This window comes from Anoplopoma fimbria, chromosome 13 (genome assembly GCF_027596085.1).
Source record: "Anoplopoma fimbria isolate UVic2021 breed Golden Eagle Sablefish chromosome 13, Afim_UVic_2022, whole genome shotgun sequence".
In the NCBI taxonomy this organism is placed as follows: Eukaryota; Metazoa; Chordata; class Actinopteri; order Perciformes; family Anoplopomatidae; genus Anoplopoma; species Anoplopoma fimbria.
In genome coordinates this window covers 22423265-22447704 of record NC_072461.1, presented here as the reverse complement: position 1 = coordinate 22447704, position 24440 = coordinate 22423265, and the positions used below count along the sequence as shown (strand labels likewise).

General features: G+C 42.8%; 1 protein-coding gene across 1 annotated transcript in view; it reads right to left on the bottom strand.

Moving 5' to 3' along the window:
* LOC129100772 (neurogenic locus notch homolog protein 1-like) overlaps positions 1 to 24440 on the bottom strand; it is a 44407-nt gene that overhangs the window by 8457 nt on the left and 11510 nt on the right. The window contains 25 exon segments of the mRNA XM_054610240.1: positions 46 to 194; positions 301 to 735; positions 1074 to 1645; positions 2439 to 2551; positions 3249 to 3506; positions 4355 to 4487; positions 5236 to 5420; positions 5548 to 5701; positions 6333 to 6534; positions 7082 to 7310; positions 7442 to 7594; positions 8203 to 8322; positions 9052 to 9165; positions 9264 to 9409; positions 9573 to 9765; positions 11683 to 11793; positions 11891 to 12124; positions 12292 to 12405; positions 16131 to 16244; positions 16994 to 17179; positions 17485 to 17640; positions 18630 to 18863; positions 18992 to 19114; positions 20892 to 21230; positions 21991 to 22253. Coding sequence (XP_054466215.1) covers positions 46 to 194; positions 301 to 735; positions 1074 to 1645; positions 2439 to 2551; positions 3249 to 3506; positions 4355 to 4487; positions 5236 to 5420; positions 5548 to 5701; positions 6333 to 6534; positions 7082 to 7310; positions 7442 to 7594; positions 8203 to 8322; positions 9052 to 9165; positions 9264 to 9409; positions 9573 to 9765; positions 11683 to 11793; positions 11891 to 12124; positions 12292 to 12405; positions 16131 to 16244; positions 16994 to 17179; positions 17485 to 17640; positions 18630 to 18863; positions 18992 to 19114; positions 20892 to 21230; positions 21991 to 22253 — 5030 coding nt within the window.

Sequence of the window (24440 nt, the reverse complement as noted above, 5' to 3'; positions counted from 1 at the left end):
AAATGTGTATATTTAAATGTGCAGACTTGTATGCGATGTACTTACTAAAAACTGCTTCAATGGTGTAGGGGACGTCCAGTTTGCCGCTGGAGGCCAGAGCCCCGAGGAAAGCTGCAGCATCATTGGTGCTCTGGAAACACTCAGTGGACTGCTGGAAGCACTGGCGGTTGTCCACCTCCAAGTGGACGACGGAACTGTAGAGAGAAGAGACGGCACATACAGAGGTCAACTATCAAACCTATTTCTTTCACTAAATCAGAAAAAGTTAATAAATAAATCAAATTAAATATTATTGCCCACCCTTTGATCTGCAAGTGATCCAGTTCCCTCTTCACTTTCCTGCTGCCGCCTGCCACATCATACAGGCTCCTCTTCACCACATCCACAACCTTCCCGGGAACCTCGGACCACGAATCCACCGAGCGCTTGACGTTGTACTTCTTCAGCTCGTGTTCGTTCCCGTAGTACGGGTACACCATCATCTTGCCCATGGTGTTCTTCCTGAATACCACGTTGGTACGGAGGACGCGGCTCAGCTCGCGCAGGAAGCCGAAGGAGTTGTTGAGGAGCTGCTCCGGGGTGATGTGGACCACCAGGACCAGCTGGCCCAGGGCGAGCTTCTCGGGCATGTTGTTGGCACAGTCCAAGCCGTCCCACTCGCACTCGGCATTGTTGCAGCCCTGGTCGCAGTGGCCGTCGGCGTAGTGGTCCTTGCAGTACTGGTCATACAGAGGACTGAAGGAAAAAGGTTAAGTTAGAGGTTTGGTAATGTCATTTGATTAGATTAATTAAACATTTTAACTTAATCTAGTTCTAAAAAAGTTAAAATAGTTAAAATATTTTTTTTTTCTGTCTGTAAATATAATATTTCAGTTATTGTTGTTTTTTCTACTGTTTTTTTTATTGCTTATTTATAATACTTTTATTTATTTTTTATCTTGTCTTCTTCTACTATGTCTCTTGTGTGCACTTTACTCTACGCTGCTGTAAGCCTGCAAATTTCCCCGCTGTGGGACTAATAAAGGATTATCTTATCTTATCTCTTATCTTAATTTAGAGGTACAAACACTCACTTGCACTGTCCCTCCAGATTCTGGCAGTCAAACCCATCGTAGAGACATCCGGCGTTGTCACACTGCGAGTCGCACTTGCCGTCGTTGAAGTACCGCCAGCACTGCAGCGAGGCCGAGCAGTTCTTCCACGGGTCGTCGAAGTTGAGCGAGCAGTCCCCGTTGTCCCAGCCGCACGCGTGGTTGTTACAGAGCACGTCGCAGTACTTGTTGTGCTTCGCCTCCTCGCACAGCGGGATTTTGCAGGTGACGTCCACCTCGGACGGCGGCGGGATGTTGTGGCCGAAGCCTCCCTGGAAGCTGTAGTCCAGGATTTGGCAGCGGAGGCCGTTGAAGTTGATCGGGCAGACGCAGTGGTAGAACGGCGCCTCGGACGTGTATTCGCAGGTGCCGCCGTTGTAGCAGGGGTTGGAGTTACAGGGGCTGTCGGTGGGATACTGGCACTCGGGCCCGGTGAACGACGGGGTGCACACACACTTGGGACTCTTGTTGCCGGAGATGCAGGTGCCTCCGTTGCGGCAGTGGAGGCTGCCGCAGGCCTGGGCGTCATATTCACACGTGGAGCCAGTGAAGCCCTGTACAAGAAAAAAAGAAACATTTGAATAAGGATTAACAATTTTATTTGAGCAAATACCTCATTTTCATCCATATAAAATCTTGGAATTTATCTGCGTTCCTTCTGACTATTTAAAACATTAATTAATGGAGGTAGGACAAGAAAGTGTGTGTCAGTGTTTACTTTTATTGATCAGGGGACATAAATTACATTACATTACATTACATTACAGTCATTTAGCAGAATAAATCTATTCACATGCTTGCATTGAGGGGACAAAAATCAGGTCTCGACAAAATGAACCTCTTCTTATAGGATACATTCTCTTAGAGTAAGAGAGGGTCAGACTACAGTAGCATTGTAGTTTGTGGTGCAGAGGCAGAAGTATAACAATATTAATAAATGATAAAAAATAATATAAAACAGCTCTAAAGATAAAACATCTTAAAATAAAAATGTAATATAATAATAAAATATCTAAAAGATGGAAGTAAGGCCTTATGGAATAAAGAAAGATTATAGCCTCTCATCCTTCTTATATTTAAAGGATAAGGTTAGATTAAAAGAGAAGAGGTCTACATAGTTAGATTTAGATATGTAGCAGTTACAGTTCAGCTTTGAATAGTCCCTCCGAGGAATGATTTAATACAATGTTCTTACAAGTGACAAAGCTCTGTGTGTGTGTGCAGGAGTGTGTGTGTGTGTGTGTGTGTGTGTGTGTGTGTGTGTGTGTGTGTGTGTGTGTGTGTGTGTGTGTGTGTGTGTGTGTGTGTGTGTGTGTGTGTGCAGGAGTGTGTACTGTAGTTACTCACAGGAGGACATTTGCAGATGAAGCCATGTGGCGTGTTACTTGCTACAGCACAGGTTCCTCCATTGCGACACGGTTTCCCCTTACATCCATCAAACACTGTGTCACAGCGTTGACCTGAGGAGGAGTCAGAGACAGAGAATGTTAAATATATAGTAAAAAATATAGTAATATTATCTTTAAAAAATATCCTGACATTTGATTTCCACTCTCATTTCAGTTTAGGGCAGCAATTTATGTTCTTTTTTTTGTTAATTATCAATGATTTTATTGAATATTTTCTTAGTAAATCACTTAAATGTGAGAAAATGGTAAAATTTTTCCAAAAGTTGATTTGTCCAGTTCAAAACCAAAATAATTAGTCACATTAGTCAAAAACAAACAAAAAAAACAGCCAAATTTTCATATTTCCCTAGTGTATGTTAATATTTTTGGTTTGAAAAATGACTCGATGTAAGCAATAAGTTGATTATTAAAAAAATGTTGCAGTCATTCCTAATAGTTTCAGCTTTATTTAAGTTCAAGTTAAGTTCATCTTCATAAACCCATAAATTCAACCTCTGCAGACTGAAGAAAAAGCTACATTTTATGTTTTTTAATGGACAAAAGCTCATTTCAAAGATAACTCCCTCAAACAAAAAAGTAATCAAAAACTGATATTAATCCCACCATAACAATTTAAGTAAGTCTAACTCTAATGTAGGGAATAAAACACAAGAACTCTGGGTATCTAAACAAAAACATCTCATATTGTCAAATTTCTCCCTCATTCTTTAAACGACTGACGAGTTACCCCCCCTGACCGGCTGTCTACCTGTGTATCCGGTGCGACAGTCGCAGCGGTAGTTGTTGGTGAGCTGGATGCAGCTGTGCGTGCCCCGCGGGTCACATGGGTTGGAGAGACACTCGTTGATGTCGCCCTCGCAGCGCTCCCCTACGTATCCTGCAGAGCAGATGCAGTGGTAGCCTCCCACTCGATCCACACACTTCCCTTTGTTGAAGCACTTGGGCTCTTTGGTGACCGGGTCGGTGAACGGGTTGCAGTCGTCGATGTTGATCTCACAGTGCACACCTGAGGAGGGGTACGGCAGGGGAAGAGGGACAAGTAATGTCAGCTTATAGTAGTTTAGTTAAAAGGGAAATTGTACTCCTCGATGTTATTTTCATATTAAATAAACATGAAAAGAGAACTTTTAAGATTAAGCAGAGGGATCTATACATAACTGATCCATAGCCACAGAAACAGTGTGGGAAAAACTGCTTCATAATGCCCTAAAAAATGCTAAATGTCTCATGGCTGCAATGAATTATGGCTTTATGGAGGGTAAAGGAAAGTAAAATTCATATAGAAATGAATGTAAAAAATATGTAAAAGAACAAAATAAAAAGTTTGGTTATTTTAGTGTCCAGAAAGGAAACAGAAAAAAATAAACTGAATTTCAATGGTGTCTCACTTGCGTAATATAACATGCTTTAATCAGAAGCAGGAAGTGGCATTCATTATTATTTATTTTAAATATTGATTGAAAAATATCTATATATATTTTTTTATAAATGAATTAATCTGAAAAATATCTATTTTAAGGTGACTTTTCCCCTTAACTTTGTGTCAATTTATTTTATTTCTTCCTCTGTCTCCAACAACGTGTCGGCTTTTTTCGGGGCTACACCCAACTCCGCTGGCACTTTGGCCTGACCTACAACACACCCTCCCCTTCATGTGTGAGAGAAAAAAAAATCAATGCCGTATTTGACAAGTAGAGGGAAGGGTGGAGGCAGGACGGGAGGAGGAGTTTTGCAGACAAGCCCCGGCTGCTGTTAAGCCCTAATTAATGAAGCGTGGAGACGAGGAGGGAGAGGAGGGAGAGGATGGAGAGGCGGAGCGGTGTGGAGGAGTGTGTGTGCGTGGGGTCCGCTGACCTTGGCTTCCCCTGGGACAGGAGCATTTGTAGGTATTGATCAGGTCAATGCAGGTGCCCCCGTTCTGGCACGGTTGGGAGAAACATTCATTGATCTCGTCCGAGCAGTTGGTCCCAACGTATCCTGGCATGCACTGAGAGAGAAGAAGAAGAAGAAGAAGAAGAAGAAGAAGAAGAAGAAGAAGAAGAAGAAGAAGAAGAAGAAGAAGAAGAAGAAGAAGAAGAAGAAGAAGAAACCGAGGAGGAGGAAGAAGAGGAAATCAGAGGGAGAAGAGAGGAGAAAGTTTAATCAATGTCCGACATGAAATAGATGTTTTTTTGTTTACCTGGCTGTTTTTCTGGCCTCCATCCTGCCAAGGCCAGCAGATCCTTTATTCCAGAGGAGATTAACATAACCAAGCTGATTGTCTGCTATTTATAACCTGGCCTCTTCATTAGGACTGCCTAGTGTTATGTTCAGATGAAAGGATTCCTGCTGTACACCCGGGCATTTTAACAAATTCATGATAGAAAATCGAGGTTTGAGATTTAGACTGAAAAGTAAACAAGATGTGCAAATTTAAGTTTAATAAGTTATTGATGAGACTTTTGAAATGCCATGTGGAGTGACATTTAAGATGCAATTTGCAATTCAAATCAACACTAAATGAAAAGACACTGCATGAAAAAATGTGGAAACACAAAATAATGTTTAATTAACTCTCTGTAAGTTACTATAGAAAGGTAAAAGAATATATTTTGAAGTTCTATTTAGACCTGATGCATTCTATTAAGAATAACATTAAAAAAAAAGATTGCAATGACATGATTTCTGAATTCATACTTCAGTAGCATTATACATTAAAATTGAACTAGATGCATAGCTTTCTTTAGTGCTGTTACCTTGCAGGTGTATCCGCCTAAAAAGTCCGTACAGGTGGCTCCGTTTTGACAGGGGTTCGGGGTGCACTCGTCCACCTGCTCCTCACAGTAACTTCCGGTATATCCGACCTGGCAGTGGCAGTAGTGAACGTTTCCTGCGTCCAGACACTGACCCGAGTTACGACACAGATGGGCGACGTCGACTCCTAACGCAGAGAGGACGGACGAGACGGTGGGCTTTTCATTTTCACCATCAAACCAATCCACACTGTATTTATGATGATGATTTTTAATAAAACACCTTTGGCCAAACCCTGGTAGCTCTTATCTTACCTCTCTGTTTGGCCGCCACCTCACAGGAGACACTCGGGACGTCGCAGTAGAGTCCCGTCCAGCCAGTCTCACACTCGCAGCTGTAGGTGGTTCCCCGCTGCCAGCAGGTCCCCCGGTTCTTACAGGGTGACGAGTCGCACCAGCGGACCAGGTTCTGAAAGGTGCAAAAAAAAACAGTCTCTAATCAGTAATTTACTTTCACAAATTTACATATGCCAAAAAGTGATTTGGAGGTCAAAAGAAGGGTAAAAGTCTAGGATTATACAGTATGCTAGTGTAAAGCTACAGAAAGGTAAAAACTGCTGTGCGTTAAGTACAAAAGAAATCTAAATAACATTCACTTTTAAACCTAATTTTTCCCAGTTTTTTAACTTGACATCTTTTGACCTGCAAATCGCAAAATCTAACTTTACTGGAATACTTTATAAAACTTGTTAAGAGAAGTGGCTGAAGTAAAACATTGACGGACAGTTCACACCAATATCAAAAGTACAAATTCTTCCTCTTACTTCAAGTTCTATTTATCAATCTAGATTTAGTCATTGGTAGAACTATAATATGGTTCAAATACATTTTTTTGTGCTTTGAGAACCACAATACAAGTGCCATGTAGTTCCCGCTGTATTTGAGAGAAGGCAGACTTCTCTATGGCCTATATTTCGAAAACTAGGCAACTCACACCAAAACCATCTCGACTGATAAACAGCCCTCCAGGTTAGACTAAAAATATGTATTAGATGTTAGGGGGGGATCTCTCCCTTTAAAGCGCGTCTCCTTCCTCCTACCTGACAGTTGAGGCCGCTGTATCCGTGTGGGCAGGTGCACTTGTAGGTGCCGTAGCTGTCCTGGCAGGTGCCGCCGTTCAGGCAGGGTTTGGAGTCACACTCGTTGATGTCATGCTGGCAGTAGCTGCCGGTGAAGCCCGGCGGACATAAACACGTGAAGGTGTTGATGCCGTCCATACAGGAGCCGCCATTGAAGCAGGAGCTGCAGAAAAACAAAGATTAAGAATGTTGTAAATAAGTTAAGTTGTCTGCAGCTTTTCAGGAGGAAGAGAGAAACTCAATACAGCTCTGATTAACTGAAACTGCAGGCTTTTTCACATCAGATTTGTCTTCAGAAACTTGACTAAGCACATATGTGTTTTTTCCAGATACTTCATATCAAATCTCCCAACTAGGTTGATGATGCTGAGGAAAACCAGTCTTGGCATTCTAACAAACAGCCCTACAGTTACAAGCTCATTAAAGTGCAGTCTACTTATCCTCCTGTTTATGGGACAGCTGCAACATAAGAGATACTGAAGCCAGCTGGTCTGCGTCAATACTCCACCAGAGGGGGCAGTAGTGGACAGTGAAATGGGGTTTACATTAAAGAGTGGATGAAAGCGAACCTGTTGATCTGAGCAGATGCCCTTACTCACCAATCTGTGTAAGTGCACACAATCTTACTCTGAATATAAAATCTGTGGGGTTAGAACACGATACTCTGTGATACTTTGTGGTACTTATATGACACTCTGTGAGCCGTGTACCTCTCAGTGCAGTCGGGGGTGTTATTTTCACAGTGGATCCCGCTGAAGCCGGCCGGGCAGGTACAGGTGTAGCTGTTGACGCAGTCGGTGCAGTTGGCTCCGTTCTTGCACGGGTTGCTCTCGCACTCGTTGATGTCCTCCTCGCACTTTGTGCCCCGAAAGCCGGCCAGGCAGGTGCACAGGAAGCCGTTCACCTCGTCCTTGCAGAGGCCTCCATTGCTGCAGGGGTCTGTGGGAGGAAGGGGGTGAGGGAAATGCTCAGTGAAAGTGTTTTTTTAGGTCATTGCTTTTGGTTTACAATGAGGTTCAAGTGTATCAATTAAGCAACAGAAGTAAAAGGAGAGAGATTGGAGTACGCACTGGGCTTGCAGTCGTCGATGTTGCTTTCACAGTTGCGTCCACTGAAGCCCGGTTTGCAGGCACAGCGGTAGCTGCCCAAAGTGTTCTGGCAGGCTGCTCCATTGCGACAGGGATTCTTCACACACTCTTTGATGTCCACCTCACATGTTTGTCCTTGGAGGGGTGGGAAAGAGGAAGACAAAGCAAATGTCACCTTTTCTTTGAATGGTGGCACAAACCAAGTGGGTCAAAAAGGATCAGATAAGACAACAATAGGTTGATTGCAAGGAGGGAGAATAAGTATGTTTGAATATATATATTAATCATTCATTTATTATTCTATATTTTTTAGTTTTTTTAATAAAGTATTTTATTCTACAGTATACTTTTAGGTTTTTTATTTGTTAGTTTACTTTTCTGGAGCTAGGAATAAACAAATTTCACTTCATCTTGTACTGTGTATTTTTTGATTTGATATAAATACGCAAGAGAAAAGTACAAATCCTCTGTACAGCAGTTTCATTTACACAGGTGCTGGACAATCCCAGACAAATTGTGAAAGTATACAAAAAGAGAAAAGGGTGTGTCAGGCACACCAAAACACACTGAAAATGTTATTCATATGATTTGGCATTTTTTCAGGCCAAGAAAAAAATGAAAGAGAGAGAGTTGAGCTTTGTACTCTAAATTGGGCTTTTTCTCTGTTGGGATAATGTAGTAGGACTGTAATATCTACAGTACAGTTCCTGTAGCACACACAGATATGCAGAAATAATGTTTACCTTGCCATCCTTCAGGACAGACGCAGGAGAAGCTCTGATAGTCCTCCGACTCCTGACACACTCCCCCATGCTTGCAGGGTTTGGAGCTGCAGGGAGCCATCAAGGTTTCACAGTTCTCTCCTGTAACACACAAAGAAAAAGAACACACATACACACCTTTAACTAAAATGAATTACATTTAAAATGTGTTCAACATTAACTCTCACTGTGTGATATCACGTAGGAGTCATGAACTTGGAAATAACCCAACCCAAATGGACACAGAATCATCTTTCAATCAGTGCTATCACTAGATTTTAGCCAGGTTCTGTCAGTGCTAGAGGCCTACAGAGACATTTCCCTATCTGTTTCCATAACACATGGCTCGTACAGGAAGCCGGCTCCAGTTTCCGGCAATTGTGAAGCCATTTGCTGTTCTGTGAGACAGGAAGCAGGCAAACAGGAAATGTGTCAAGCGCCCCGTTCCCACCCCGGCACAAGCAAAGGCCTTTTATTATTCAAAGACCTGTGGATTTTTCCAAAAAGACGACTCAACAAGTACAAGAAATATTTGCCCTCGGCCCTTCCATCATTATCTGTTTTGTCAAATAATAAGACACTTGACATAAAAATATTTTCCAGCGCTCTTATCAGGGATGCTTGGATTTGAGCCAGAGGTTTCGGTGTCTTTGAGCCATGAGGAAGTCTTGCTGTTGAACTTTACTCAACAGTTATTTCATCCAATGCACATTTCTTCCTCTCTGCCCCAATAACTTACAGTAAACCGGCTGTGGAAACTGTCCCCGCCACCCGAAGGAAGGAAATACCAGAAGACCAACACATGAAATATTTTCAATAATATTTTCATACCCGTGTAAGGCAGGACGCAGTTGCACTTGTAGCCCGCGACGTCGTCAATGCACGTCCCCTGGTTGAGGCAGGGGTTGGAGGCACACTCGTTGATGTTGGTCTGGCAGTTTGGTCCTGGGGTTAGAGCGGAAAATGTATTACACACAATTCAGTTTAACAACGACAAACACGCACTATGAATGCCAAAACATCTCATCCACACCAGTACTGACCAGTGAAGCCCATTCGACAGGTGCAGACGTATCCGCTGGTCATGTCCTTGCAGGTGCCTCCGTTCATACATGGGTTGGACTCACACTCGTTGTTGTTGATGTCACAGTTTTTACCGCTCCAGCCCGAATCACACAGACAGTTATAGCTGAAATGGAGAAAATGAAGTGGGAAAATCTTAGTGATGAATCTCCAAATGTAGATACATTCAGAGCAAATGTGATGTGCCTGGTAGTTCCATACTTGAAAGAAGTTTTTTTTAAAGTGCTTTTCGTTTTGTTTTTGCAGTGGTTTTTCCATGTTTGTCTCACCCGTTGATCTTGTCCTCGCAGTGACCGTGGACGCAGGGGTTGCTGAGGCACTCGTTGACCTGGGAGAAGCAGGTGGGGTCCTGGTAGCCGTCTGGACACATGCAGGTGAAGCCGTTGATGCCGTCGATACAGGTGCCGCCATTGTGGCAAGGGTTGATGGCGCACTCGTCGATGTTTATGTTACACATGGTGCCTAAAAAAAGAAGAGGATACCTTTTTGATATTTTCTTTTCTGGAGGAATCGAACAGCAACAGTTCTCCATTTTGGTGAAGTGCACTTAAAAAAGCTTTCTTGCTGAGAGTTGGATAAGAAGATTGATACGGCTCTGATGTCTGTACGCTAAATACGTACCTCGAGCCGGCGGTCGATTAGCTTAGCTTAGCATAATGACTGAAAACAGGGGGAAACAGTTGGCCTCGCTCTGTCCAAAGGTTAAAAAAAACACCTACCAACACTCTTAAAGCTCCCCAAGCAACATCTTTTTTTGTTTAATTCTTACAAAGACAAAAGTGTTAAAACAACAAGATACTGCTTTTACAGAAGGACATGTTTGGGGAATATTTCTTGGCCGGGTGCAGTAGGGAAGTCATTGGTACTGGCCAACAAATAGTCCCACACAAAACCCTCCATGAACGAAACAGTTTAATTTTTTTATCAAGTCAAGCTTCCTGTTTCACCCTGTTTCTAGTCTTTATGCTAAGCTAAGCTGAGCTAACTGTCTCCTGGCCGTAGCATCATATTTAATAGACATATATGACAGTAGTATTCAGGGCTCTAGATTGGGATGAGTGTGTACGTAGCAGCGGAGAACTTCATGAATCAATCCATTAAGCTAAGTTAAGCTGTTCCAAAAATGAAGTGGTCTAAAGCTGATTATTTTGAAAGTCAAAAAGAGGAGAGAGAGGAGGAAGGTCGGTGTGCTGGGAGAGAATACGAGAGGTTCTGGCTCAAATCATGTGGTGGTGCGACCAACTAAGAAAAACTAGTTAGACAAGTTCTCACAGTGCTGGGAATTGTTCCGCTCATACAACTTTTGGCAAGAAAGCCAACAAAGGTTAACCACAAAACGTCCAACTATTTCCCTTAAATCATCATAAATGACGTAACCTCATTACATAATGTGTTTATTGGTTTCAACAGCTTCATTTTGCACTTTATGTGGAGTATTATTTTAAATACACAACGCTTACTCACATATCATCATAAAAAGCCGCTTCACAATGAAGTCTATATCTCAGCGCTGCGAATGTATCAACTTCCAGAAACATGAGGGGGTTTTAAGTCCCCCTTTGTCGGCCACTTGAAGCGTTGACGCCATTCAGCCTGGTGCCACGCATAACATAAAGGCAGCCCATTTAGCTTTAAAGCAGGGACCGGCTTCCAAGCTTTTAAAAGCTCAACTTTCAGGAATCTTTCAGGGAATCTTTTCTCCTGCTCAAATCCCAGGTGACTGTGTGTGTGTGTGTGTGTGTGTGTGTGTGTGTGTGTGTGTGTGTGTGTGTGTGTGTGTGTGTGTGTGTGTGTGTGTGTGTGTGTGTGTGTGTGTGTGTGTGTGTCCTCCTCTTTGTATGTGAGGGCAGCTTGCAGTGTCCTAACAGCAGCCGGTTGGGGACAGGGTGTAGCTGGAAAGTGACACCGGCCGAGTGAGAGTGCTCGCCATCTGTCACCCTCCCCGTCAAGACCCCTCACTCCTCCGTCCATACGTTCCACGTTTCAGCACCTTGAACACTCATTTTGTCTCCCTGTCACCTGAGACAGCTGCCACGTTTAACCTGTCTTAAGTAAACTTCACTGTCGCAGAGAGCCACTCAGAAAATTGAAGTTTTGCAATGATGCAATAGGTAGAAAGAGAGTCACCTGCACCTCACTAACAATAAACTTGTACATCTTATAAGAATAAGCAGTAAAATAGCTAACTTGGCTCCCAAATGTGCATAATTTTTCAATTTCCAACCTACCACTCCCTTTTTAGGGAGGCAATAAATGTTCCCACTCTTTAATTTGGGCTTTTTTAGAGAGGAGGTTGAGCTGAATCCTCTGCCATATAGCAGCCACATGTTTCAAGACTGAGCAATAACATGACCAACTCTCTGAAAAACTGTTTCTTACCCGTGTAGCCGGGTTCGCAGGCGCACTCGTAGCCATTGATCTTGTCGATGCAGGTCCCATAGTCGCAGGGGTTGCTCTTGCAGTCGTCGATGTTGATTTCGCAGTTGATTCCTGTCAGAATCAAAAAAAAAATTAGCTCTCAGTCTCCTCAAAATTGAAAAAAGGAAAGTACTGTTTGTGTCTCTGTTTGTATGTGAGTGGCGGGTACCGGTGGTTCCCTTCGGGCAGCTGCAGGTGTAGGCGTTCTCCCGGTCCTGGCAGGTGCCTCCGTTCCTGCACGGCTGGCTCAGACACTCGTTGATGTTGGTTTCACACAGCCGGCCGGTGTATCCGGGGTTGCAGTGGCAGCTGAAGGAGGCCAGGCCATCGATGCAGGTGCCGTAGTGGCACGGGTTGGAGTAACACTCGTCGATGTCCGTCTCACAGTGCCTCCCAGAGTAACCTGGAAAAAATACATTCTTTTCAGCTTTTGTCATGTTGTTGTTTTTTTAACAGGGTGTTTTTTACTGGTTTGCTCTATTTCTACAACTTCAAAATTTCCATTCCCTTTTTTGAGGGCCGTATAAGTTTCTACTGCTCTAATTTCAGCTTTTGTTAGAACTTGTATACCTTCAGTGCACTCGCAGGTGTACTTGTTGGGTCCGTCTGTGCACTTGGCGCCATTTTTGCACGGCGTGCTTGCACACTCATCGATGTCTATCTGGCAAAGGTTCCCAGAAAAGCCTGGAAAAACAACAAGATGATGTTACTGTGTGCACGTGGGCATTAGGGAGAGTGTGTGTATGTGTGTGTGTGTGTGTGTGTGTGTGTGTGTGTGTGTGTGTGTGTGTGTGTGTGTGCTTTCAGACATTGCTACTGTGTTCTCACCACTCACAAAACCGGTCCCACTCATAATCCTGAGCCCATGCTATAAGAGCTCTCAACGAATCAGACATCTGCATGTTAATTAACAACTGCGCAACACTACAAACTCTCTATTTTCCCCTTTCACTTCTTTTCAGCGCGACTCCAAGAAGGGGGACGGGAGGACGGGAGAACGGGGGAACCGATTTGTTCAAAGCCTGGGGGGAGGGAGGGAGGGAGGGAAAGAAATGAGGGAAGAATGAAAGTTGCGAGGCCTCCTGACCGAGGGGTTTGAGAGACAAAGGAGGGCCTGTCTGCTCAACGCAACGCCAAACTGAGCCCGTTGCCTCTTTTGTCCCCCCAAAAACTTTTCCATCACAATGTGCATTCTCCTGTCTTGCTTTCGCCCCCTTCTCCTCCCCCAACACTCCCTGCGCCTCTAAAAAAGAACCAGCTTGACCTTTGACCCGCCACTATTCAAACTCCTTCTCATTCAAAATCAACCAGCAGGCTTTTTTTTTTTATCCCTTTTCTTTTTCCTGGAGTTATTCTCATCACAGATATTTTCTTCTTCCAAGTCTCCCCTCCGTCACATGATGGTACAGTCCGAGGAAGAGTAGGATGTTGTCTGATGAAGAGATAAAGTTTGAACCCCCCCTCCTCCTCCGCCCCACCATGGCGGGAACACACAGGTGGTTAGAGAAAAAAAAAAAAAAAAAAAGACAGACTCAGTTGCGGTTAATCCGGTGAGGAAATATTTGTGTGGCTGGCGGCGAGCTGATTTCTCCCAGAGGACCTGGCTGGAACCATTCAGTGAGGTCGGCAGCGTAGACACAGTGGAGACGTGCTCACATGTGTGTTTTGAGTTACAAATATATGAAAATTGTCATCTGCTCAGAAAATGAATAAGCTGCTAAAAAAACAATACAAATGTTGCACTAATGGGTTTATTAATGGATACAATTTTTTTTTTCTTATTCTAATGCTTTTTAGATCACTTTTAAGTTATTAATAACAGTAACTTTTGGGTTGCCAGGTTGTGGAAAAACTATTAATAATTACCAACATTTATAGCAGCAGAGAAGATGAACACCAGCCACAATCTAATTAAGCTTTAAAGGGTTTATAAGTTACTACTAATTAATAGTAAATAAATAATTCACTCATGCTTTATTGAGGTCCAAACCATCAAATAAGACAAACAACCCCACAACCCTAATGGCTTAAAACTAATCTATGAAGCGTTGGTAGAACATGTGTTGAACACTATTCAAGACATTACAACGCATAAGCTTTTTTTTTTATTTCACAAGAATTTGTCAAATCTTTCACTTCCTCTGAGACCCGTTTATTTTCTACCCAAAGTGTTTGGGAGTACGTGTTAATATGTATATCTATAAGCAGGTGTTAAATTGGGCCAGGGCTGTTGTTAAGTTGTGAAAGAAGTTCTGCTTATACTCGATACTACTTATTACTAACAACTAATATTTTTAACAATATCATTATAAAAATATTAAAAAATGTCAATGATTATTACATTTTGTTTGAATGTAAAGACGGGCCAGAGTGTGTAAAAAAGCATCAGAATAGAGCTTGTTCATCAAACTTTTCTTCCCCTAACAAACACCTCACCCCTGTTAATAAGCGTTCAGTTACTTTTCATAATGGGCGACTGTACTCTTGTAAGTTCTACCAATCATTTATCTGTCAGTATTTATTTTTTCATTTGCTGGTATTTATCTGTGGCATTCAGTAGATCTCACTATGAAGTCGAGACATAAATAAGATTGTTGGCGCTACACAGCCCTAGAAATGAAATGCTAGCCACACAAACACTACTCATTCAACAGTAACCAAAACAGCCAATATCATAAAGAAGAAGCTTCAATAAAAAAAAAGTGAACTGTTCAGCTGTTTGCAGGCCGAGAGGAGAAAAACAACACCAGTCTCTTCTGTGAAGCGATGCTGCCAGTAAACCAGCAGCAGTGTTACAAATTGAGGGATTTTAATGCCAAGGTGTGATGCAAAAGTTACGTTTCTTCACAGTTCAGTTACAGTCCCCTGTGAAAGAATTTCTTCAGATGCACACATATGCGTCCACACACAAAGGCTAGAGCAGGAATGTAAGCATGCACACACACACACACACACACACACACACACACACACACACACACACACACACACACACACACACACACACACACACACACACACACACACACACACACACACACACACACACACACACACACACACACACACACACACACACACACACACACACACACACACACCATGCACCTCAGCAGCCAAAGAGGGTTTTATCCCCAGACTGCTGGAATCAGACATTTCAATGGCTCTCAGCGGGGTTTCCATGGCTATTCCATGTACAGAAATAATAAGAGGGGACCCTCGCCTCAGGCCTGGCCTCGCAACGGGGACAAATTTACATCTCAAGCAGGGCGGTTAAGACCCCTTCCCCTTCTCTACCCCTCCCTTCCTGCTTCAGCATAACGGTCTGTGCCTCTCAGCCCCCCCCCCTCCTCCTACCTCCTCCATCTACCCTCCCAAAACAACGATTTCACCGCCACCACTTTATGCTGCTTCCTCACATAACCCTCGCTCACTGTCACACACACAGTTTTCTTCGGCGTTAAGCTCCTGTGTTCACTCTTGTACCCCCTCTATCAATTCTAAAGCTTCCCTTGTTGGGGTGTCTCTCTTTCTTCCTTTCTTTTTCCTCTCAACAGGAGGAATCCCGCCTCACTCCACCCAGGCCGCCTTTGATCCACCCGACTCAGAGCTTTTCTCTATTTTCCTTCCAGAAAAACAACGAATTGAAAAAGAAAAAGAAAAAAAATCACTTCCACCTCAATGATCCCAATGAAAGAATGCAAAACAAAAAAAAACAGGAGTTTGAATTTGAGGATCATTCCTCTGCTTTCTTCTCGCCTCTCGATCCGAGATTCAATGGTTGCATTCCTTCACCCATGAACAAAACATCAATACCTCCTCTTCCAAATAGTGTAACTCCAATGGCATTTCTGGTACAAAAAAAAAAAAAGAGCCTAAGCAACACAACTAGCTGCCCTCAAAATAGACCAAACGACTACCTCATTCGCCATCACAACAGTGAAAATGTCAATTTATAGTACCAGCTCTGCCTGCTATTATTAGCTCTCAATGTTTTCTCAAGTCACAATCCAAAGCTTGTTTAGAGGCACAAGTTTCTCCTCACTCATCAGACTTTGTGAAAAGGGATAAAAAACTTGTTTTAAAAAGTTCAAACTTCCTTAAAGCCTTTCCCTATAGATCCCCCCCCTGCCCCCTTTTTTTCTTCTTCTTCTCCTCGACTGCTGCGTTCGTTCTGGGCTACCCGGGTCTGCGAAAGCCTGCCTCAGGGCTGGGATTAGTGCCCGTCCAGAAAGGTGTTTGTGTGTGTGTGTGTGTGTGTGTGTGTGTGTGTGTGTGTGTGTGTGTGTGTGTGAGTGAAGTGAAAGAGAGAGACAGAGTAACGTAGAGAGAGAGAGAGAGAGAGATCGACCTCTGTGCCCCCTGGCCCCATGGACCCCCCCCCCCGTGCAGCAGCGCGGCAGCCTCACCTGTGGGGCATTGGCAGAGGAAGGCGTTGGTCTTGTCGATACAGTTGCCGTTGTTCAGGCAGGGGCTGTGGGCGCACTCGTCCGTATCGATCTCGCAGAACTCCCCCTTGTAACCTGGCCAATTAGCAAGGGAGGACCAGGAGGGAGATGGATCGGTTAGACACAGAGAGGCATTTTCACACTGCTGTTATATATAGATATATATGTATCTATATATATACTGCTGTAACAGCTTTAAATCAAACAGTAGGACTGCAATTCTTTTCTCAATTAATCATAGTCAAAAATGTATGTTAAGTTTTAAGTGATGTCATGGAATTGTTTGTTTTGGCCGACCCAGAGTCCAACACCTAAAGACCCAAAGTCTCCCAAAAGACAAAGAAAAGCAGCTTATTCCTCATCGACTGTGAAAATAGTTGCCGTTTATTAACTAATCAATTAATCAACTAATTGTTTCAGCTATTTATCCAAGATAAATTTATCAATCATTTAGTTGATATGGTGTCAGAAAATTGTAAGAGCCCAAAGTGACACCTTCAAATGGTTCATTTATTTGACCAACAGTTCAAAAACCCCAAATATTTTCAATAATAATTGATATAAAACAGAAAAAAATCCACTTTTCTCTTTATGAATGGACTAAACGATTGTGAGACTTGTTTGTAAGCTTTGATTTACTGCAACTAGTCAACATGAATCCTAACAAATAGTTTAAGGAAGTCAAAACGTAACACTATATTACAAATTCTAGTCAAAATCAAGTGATCATGCCTCAGGACAACGTGAAGGGCTTTAAAATGTGTTAATGTCATTTGAAGAGCCAGTCCAGTACCTGAGCATCAGTATTTTCTGTGATAACTTACCTGGCATGCAGATGCAGTGGAAGTCTCCTATCTGGTCCAGGCAGGTGGCCTCATTCATACACGGGTTGGACATGCACTCGTTGATGTCCAGCTCGCAGCGCGGCCCCACGTAACCCCGCTGGCACTTACACTGGAACGAACCCTTGGTGTTTATGCACTTCCCTGCGTGCTCACACGGGTTGGAACCTGTTGGAAAATAATGAATACTTTTTAGCTTAACTGGAACATGCCGTCATCATGTATGTACATGACCGACGAGGAGCAATTTGACTGTAAAGACACGACAGTGAGATGATTTAGGAGGTTTAGTGTTGTTTGACGAAGCCAAACCAAAGCCACGACTGTGTGTGGAAAGAACGAGCTCGTACTGTTTTTTTGACAGTAGTTTAGTTGACCAGCTACCTGAGATAGCAACAGTTGAAAGTAAGTATTTCTAGGCCGAAACTAGACAACAGACATAGAGTTTGAAGGTCAGGTAGTGTGACATTTACCCAGCGAGCACTCGTCAACATCCTGATCGCAGGAGGCTCCGACGTATCCTGATGGGCAGGTACAGAAGTGATTCCCGCTGACGGGGTTGGTGTCACAGTTGGAGCCTTTCTGACAAGGGTTGCTGATGCAGGCGTCGTCCAGCTGGCAGAGCAGTCCTGGTGCACAACACAGAAGATGGACTTAACATCCTCAAGTACAGTAATAAGTATTCAAATGATGTACTACTATAAGTACACATGGCAAAAGGTATTTACTCTGAAACAGCACATCATTTAAGTCAATATTCAATTTCTTTTGGCAAAGAAAAAGGATGTTAAAAAGACATCCCTCCAGTAAAACATTAAAAACTTCAAATAGCAAGTTAACTGAACACCAAAATGAAGAAATGATATAACGTTTCATCTGTTAGCTGCAGAAAAAAACCCTCATGTGTACTAACAGGAGCAGTTTAGGATGTCAAAACCACAAGAAAAACCAAACATCAGCATCTTTGAATGTGACTTTCTCTAGACAGAGCACTGGAGTCGACTTTCCAGCCCTTTGTTTTAACTTGTTCCTTCCCGTATCGTTCACAATGCCCAAGAAAGACAGCTAAACTAAAGGACTTCAAATCGAGATGACTGAAAAAGGCCTTTTTAACCTTTTGAAATCAAATCCCCAGTCATATTGTGCACCTATTTTACCAAATATGCTGAAAAATTACAAAAAAAGATTTTCTTTGTATTTTTACATCAAAATTCAATCATCTTTTCGTACTGTGTCTGCTTACGTGAGCTAGAACCACCCATTTCAACCAATAATATCATGACATCCCTCTCTCAATCAATCTGTGACTTTAAGTGTAGGAAGGTGTGTGTGGATCGAGCCACTGTAGCTCCGTATCGTGCTACATTCTAAACCCGCCCACTTTTTAGCAGTCCAATCAGCTGAGAAGGATTTGATTTAAATCCCATTTGTAACTGTTCACCATTCAGACATCAGGTTTCAATGGGAAATATGTCACAGTACAGAAGCTAAAAAGAGGCTCTCACTTCTGTTTCACTCGGACTTTAAGCTTATAAGACTGTTGCATTTTCATATAAAACCACTTCCTGTTGAGCATTAAGAGACAGTTTCCTATGATTCAAAATAAACGAGTAGTTACCTGTGCGTCCGTGGGGGCATTCGCAGTAGAAAGAAGCCACGCGGTCGTGACAGGTGGAGCCTTGGTGGCACGCAGCACTGGCACAATCATCAATGTTCTCGCTGCAGTCGTCGCCGGTCCAGCCGTTCACGCACACGCACTGGTAGCTGCCGAAGGTGTTGTGGCACGTGCCGCCATTTTGGCAGGCGTTGGGCATCAGCTGGCACTCGTCAACGTCCTCTGTGCAGAGCTGACCTGCGGGAGGAGCAGCGGTCGGAGGATTAAAGGAGGTTTGCTACCCTAAATCACTCTTCTTCTGCGCCTACCGGCTTGATTAAAGTGATTTGACTTAAGTTTCTGCACTGGATCATCGCTTTACAAACCTGTAAACTCTGGTTTACACTGGCAGTTATAAGTGTTGACTCCATCTACACATGTCCCTCCATTGTGGCACTCGTGACCTGGGCAATCATCGATGTTGCTTTGGCAGTTTTTTCCTGTAAAACCTGAAATACAAAGAGTGAAATGTGAGTAAAAGACTCATACTGTCTTCAGATTTTTCAATTTCTAATGTTTCCTCAATCTCCCATCTACAACAGGGAGTGAAACTAACTCTACAGTTAAATGTGGTCAACTGCCTTTTTCCTCCCAAAGGGAGAAGACAGATGTATCCTCTTGAGGTCTGTGGTAACCTCGCTGTGTAATAACATCTATACTGCTATACAGTTACACAAGAGGCAACCGCTGGACTGAACATGTGGCATGGTGGACAAAATAAATCAAAACCAGTACAAGTCATCACTTCCACTGCCAGAAGTCTTTATAAAAAGCTTCACAATGTTTCCTAAACAATTAACGGGCTACTTCTGAATCAAACCGCTAATAAATTATTATCTGAAAATGTATTTAAAAGTTGTGCATCATTTGATTAGAAAACTGATATTTCAGAGAAATAAAATCAGTGCTTGTTGCTTTCAGCTACAGTACCTTGAATATGTTCAAGAGGACGTGACAAGATTTAATAATTCCTTCATGTAACTCCATAACATCATTCGTTGCTGCTACACACTGAAGATGGCATTAGTGTTTGTTTGAATGAATAAAATGAAAATGGGTTCTGTCAGCCTTTGTCGCGTTATTATTTCGTAAAATAAGGAAAAACAATAAATGGGAGCGGGATGGGATGGGAATCATCAACAACAATAGGTCAGTTTTTATAAATAAATATGCTGTTATTTTATGAATAAACACGACAACAGGTTTTGGTTTTTTTCTTGTGGGAGTGGGATGGAACAGGAGTAAAAATCCATTCCCTTGTCACCCTCCAATGGGAGTCTTCATTTGCATGCACAAGATAAAACGAGGACATACTCAGAAAAATATGTCTCCATGATGCTGGTTGTGTACTACTCCAAAGTTCACCTTTAAGGAGGATGTTGAGTTTATATTATGTTGTTTTAAAGGGTAAGAAAATAATAGAAAAGGATTTCTAAGAAGGATGTTTCAAGGAACAGCTTTTTATGGACTCAGTGGTCAACGGACAAAAACAAGGCGACTTTAGAGATGGAGGGCACGACTAAAGTCCAAGCGAGCTTTGCTCCACTCTGCTACGTAAAGAGGATGTTGTCCTTTGACCATTTCCTTATGATAAGCCCCCAGGTCTTCCTGCTCTGCCTTGTTCACACACTGGACACACCAAAGCACAAACACACACATATGTATGAAAACACACACACACACACACACAACCAGGAACAGCCCTTCCTTCTATGACATCATCCATGATAGCAGCAACTAGCAGGCAGTAAGATTTCAATTCAACTCAAGAGGATCACGTCATCTTACAAATGACGAATCTGATCGATATTCCAACCTCAAGACTTTTCTTCTTCATAACAATAAACCACGTAAAGGCCAGGAAACACCTGAAGGTGGAACTGAGGAAGTCATCCACCTATCTCGACCAAATATTTGGGTCTAAAAGCTTGATGACGTAGCAACAACTTGCAGGGCTAGTTGGCCAACGACTGTGGCAGATGAGCTAACTGCTAACACGCTACACACATGCTGTACCTTTTAATTAATGTTAAATATTTTTTAAGCATTTTATACTCTGACAGAGGAGGTTAAATCAAAGTGGATGGTACAATGGTGCTGGGAACATCAGCATTTAATTAATAAAGATTTAAATAGTGGTGTGACCAGGCCTTAAAGTGATGAAACCAGATCATCACATCAATAAGCACCACCTACTTATCCATGAATGAAGTGCCCCCCCCTTACCTGGCACACAGGAGCACTCATAGCTGGTCTCTCCCTTCTGGATGCAGGTGCCTCCGTTATGGCAGGGCGACGGGATGCAGGGCAGGTAGCGGCTCTCGCATTGCTTGCCCGTGTACTCCTGCGGGCACTGGCACCGGTAGCCGCCGACCTCGTTGATGCACGCCCCGCCATTCTTGCAAGGGGACTGGCTCACTTCGCACTCGTTGACGTCCTGCTTGCAGGTCTTTCCGGAGAAGAAGGGCGTGCAGGAGCAGATGAAGTTGGACTCAATGGCGGAGCACTGGCCGCCGTTGGCGCACGGGTTTGAGGCACAGGGGTCGGCTTGTTGGCACAGTTTACCTGAGGGCACAGAGAAAGGATGTTCGAGGGCCTTTTTTTTCTCAGGGTTTCTTCCGATTTAGGAGGAGACGCCTCAGGTAAAAACACAATGTGTCATGCCAAATTACATTTTTTTGTGCAACATTGCTTCTGAAACTTCTTCTTCTTCTTCTTCTTCTTCTTCGACTACTGAAAAGAAAACTTCTAAACTTTGTTTTTGAAGAGGGGTTGGTTCATGTATCATTCATAGCCTGATTTATGTAATATTTTATTCCTAATAAATGGGGAAAATCGATACAAAGAGATATCCAAAATCCCCTCTCTAAAAACCTTTAAGTCTAATAAGTCAACAAAATGAAACAAGAATTTTGAACCAGGTTTAATCCACTGTTCAGATTTTTTGTTCTGGAGATTTGTGTATATTTGCATATATTTGATGATATAATGCCTGATTTGCATATTGAAACATGCATTTTCAGCAAGCTTGCAATACAAAAAATGATTGCAAATGTAAGTAAACAACTGGGGAGGTTTCATGCCGATATCTATTAGTTGGGGTGTCTTACTTTCAAAAGAATGAAGTTCCACAAATGACTGATATTCCCAATGATATAATAATTCATATGAAAAAAACAAGACAAGAGACAAATCTGTAGGTTTATCTGTTTTTTTTCTATTTTCCTATCCTGCTTATCATCTTGCAACCCCTCAGATATAGCTTACGATCAACTCCCAAGTTTAAAACCCACTGCATCACTGTCATAGTATCGTTGCGTGTTACCTGACCATCCAGGTGGGCAGCGGCACTTGTACGTCCTGAGGCTCTCCAGCTCGCAGGTGCCTCCGTTGCGACACGGCGAGCTGATGCAGGCATTGTTGACGGGCGTCAGGCAGCGGCGGTCGGTGAAGCCCAGTCTGCAGGTGCAGTTGAAGTCCACCGTGTTCCCCTTGGGCACGGCGCGACACGTGCCGCCGTTCATGCATGGCGTGTTGGTGCAGGGGTCATGGAACTGGCAACTGCTCCCTGTGTATCCGTCCCGGCAACTGAGAAAACACAGATAGAGAGGTCAGAAACATTGTTTGTGCAGCCTTTGACAGGTGAGGAGTGAGAAAGATGCATCTATTAAGGAGATACATGACTTCTGCAGACTGTGACATGCATCTTTATCTCATTTATGACCCTTTTTACAGATTTTCTTTTCTTAGATGTGAGATTTGAAGAATTTTCCGTTTCTTTTAGGAGTTTTTCCTTTACAAAACGAAAAATTTCTAATAACCAAACATACTTTGCAGCTATTTGATCCAACAAAAAAACTGGGATAAAATAAGCTCAGCTCGCCATTTAAAACACCTTCAAACTTTTCACAAAGACAACACAAAAGCATCTATGAATGACATTTCCTTTCTTATTTTGGTGAAATTAATTAAATTATGGCTGATTCAAAATTCTGACCATTGGGCCCCATTTAAGTCATTATTTATCAAACAAAAGATCATAAAGAACCACCATTATATAATGAATACAAACCATTTCTTAATTATCTAATAAAAACCTCTGTCTCTGCAAGATATATTGGTGTACTAATAAATGTCCATTCCTTCTTCATTTAAAATTTGCATTACAAAGAGTGGAATTAGTCAAAGGGAATTCCCAAACACTATTTTCATCCATCCAATCTTTGGATCTCAGCACGGATGGAAGAGTTCACAGGGGTAAGACAACACTAGCAGGGGTCAGCCCTTCTTCTTTGCTACAGTGCTTATAAATCAGCTGCTCGGGTAACAAACAGGACCAACAATCCATTCCTCTTAAACGACGGTGCTGTCCATGCTGTTTTTACAACACGGCAACACGGCCATGAGAAGCTACCCTTTAAACGGGACATTCGTCTTTCTGCTGTCGCCCCCCCGCCAACAATGTGTTTCAGGCTGTAAAACGGAGAGGTCTGAACCGAGGGGGGGGCCTCCTGTGATGTTTCTCACAGGTCGAGTCATAAACGCAGCTTGGACCCCAGTGGACAAGTTCCAGAGAGAGAGAGAGAGAGAGAGAGAGAGAGAGAGAGAGAGAGAGAGAGAGACCCTGCAGATCACTGGGATCACTGGGATTCACACATTAACAATTACAATGAGAGGAGCTGAAGGGAGTCCCCTGAGGATATGCACGGCTCAACAAAGAGGGGGCCACACACACAGAGCATGCACACACTCATACCTACACAGTGTGCATACTTGTACACACACACACACACACACACACACACACACACACACACACACACACACACACACACACACACACACACACACACACACACACACACACACCTCCTACATTCCCAAATGCATGCATGAAATGATCCTGCAAACAATTATAATATCTGATTAATCTCTTTGTTTCATTTATTGTGTGAAAATGCCAAACATTTCCTTGTTCCAGCTCCTTTATATGAAGATATCCTCTCTTGTTTTATTAATCACTGAAGCCAGGTTTCTGTTAAAGGCAAGGTTGGTAATCGTAAAAACATTTGGGATATTTTTGTTGGAAATCATTACATCCTGAGATTAATGAATGAATCCAAAGCTCTGTTAAAAAGGGACAAAGATATTTTATCTGTGGCTGTTGTAGCGCTGTAATAAGCCTGTCCAATAATTTAATTCGATACCTGTCAGTCCACCTGCCTGACCATACAGCTGTGAGTACTAACAATAGCCAAGTTCGTTGTTTCCGTTCATTATGATATGTTAATGTTCATGTTTTTTTTTTGTTGGTTAATTTTTTTAATCTAGTACGCTTTCTAGTTTCTCAAGATTACCTACCCTAGCTTTAATATTAAATGTTTCCCTAGCACAGGCAGTCCTACAATGACTTTGCCTCAATTCAATCAGCAATACCACTGTGGGTTTTAAATCTGTGAATACCTGATAAACAGAAAAGTTCAACATTTTGCGAAAAACGATTAATCCCTCTGTGAGAGATTTCTCATGTCTACAATAAATATGAAGCTACTGGCAGCAGCCAGTTAGCTTAGCTTATGAGGTTCAATACCCGGCTCTTTTTGCAGCTCTTTTTGACTCCAAAAACAACCACATTAGACCCTACCTACTGCCACAGCCCCATTTTCATCAACTTCAGGGATTCAATACTGTTGTCAACAACACTGGGTGGCCAGGGAGGCTCGGTCATTACAAAACTAAAGCGTCTACTCAATAGCACCGACGACGAGAACAAAA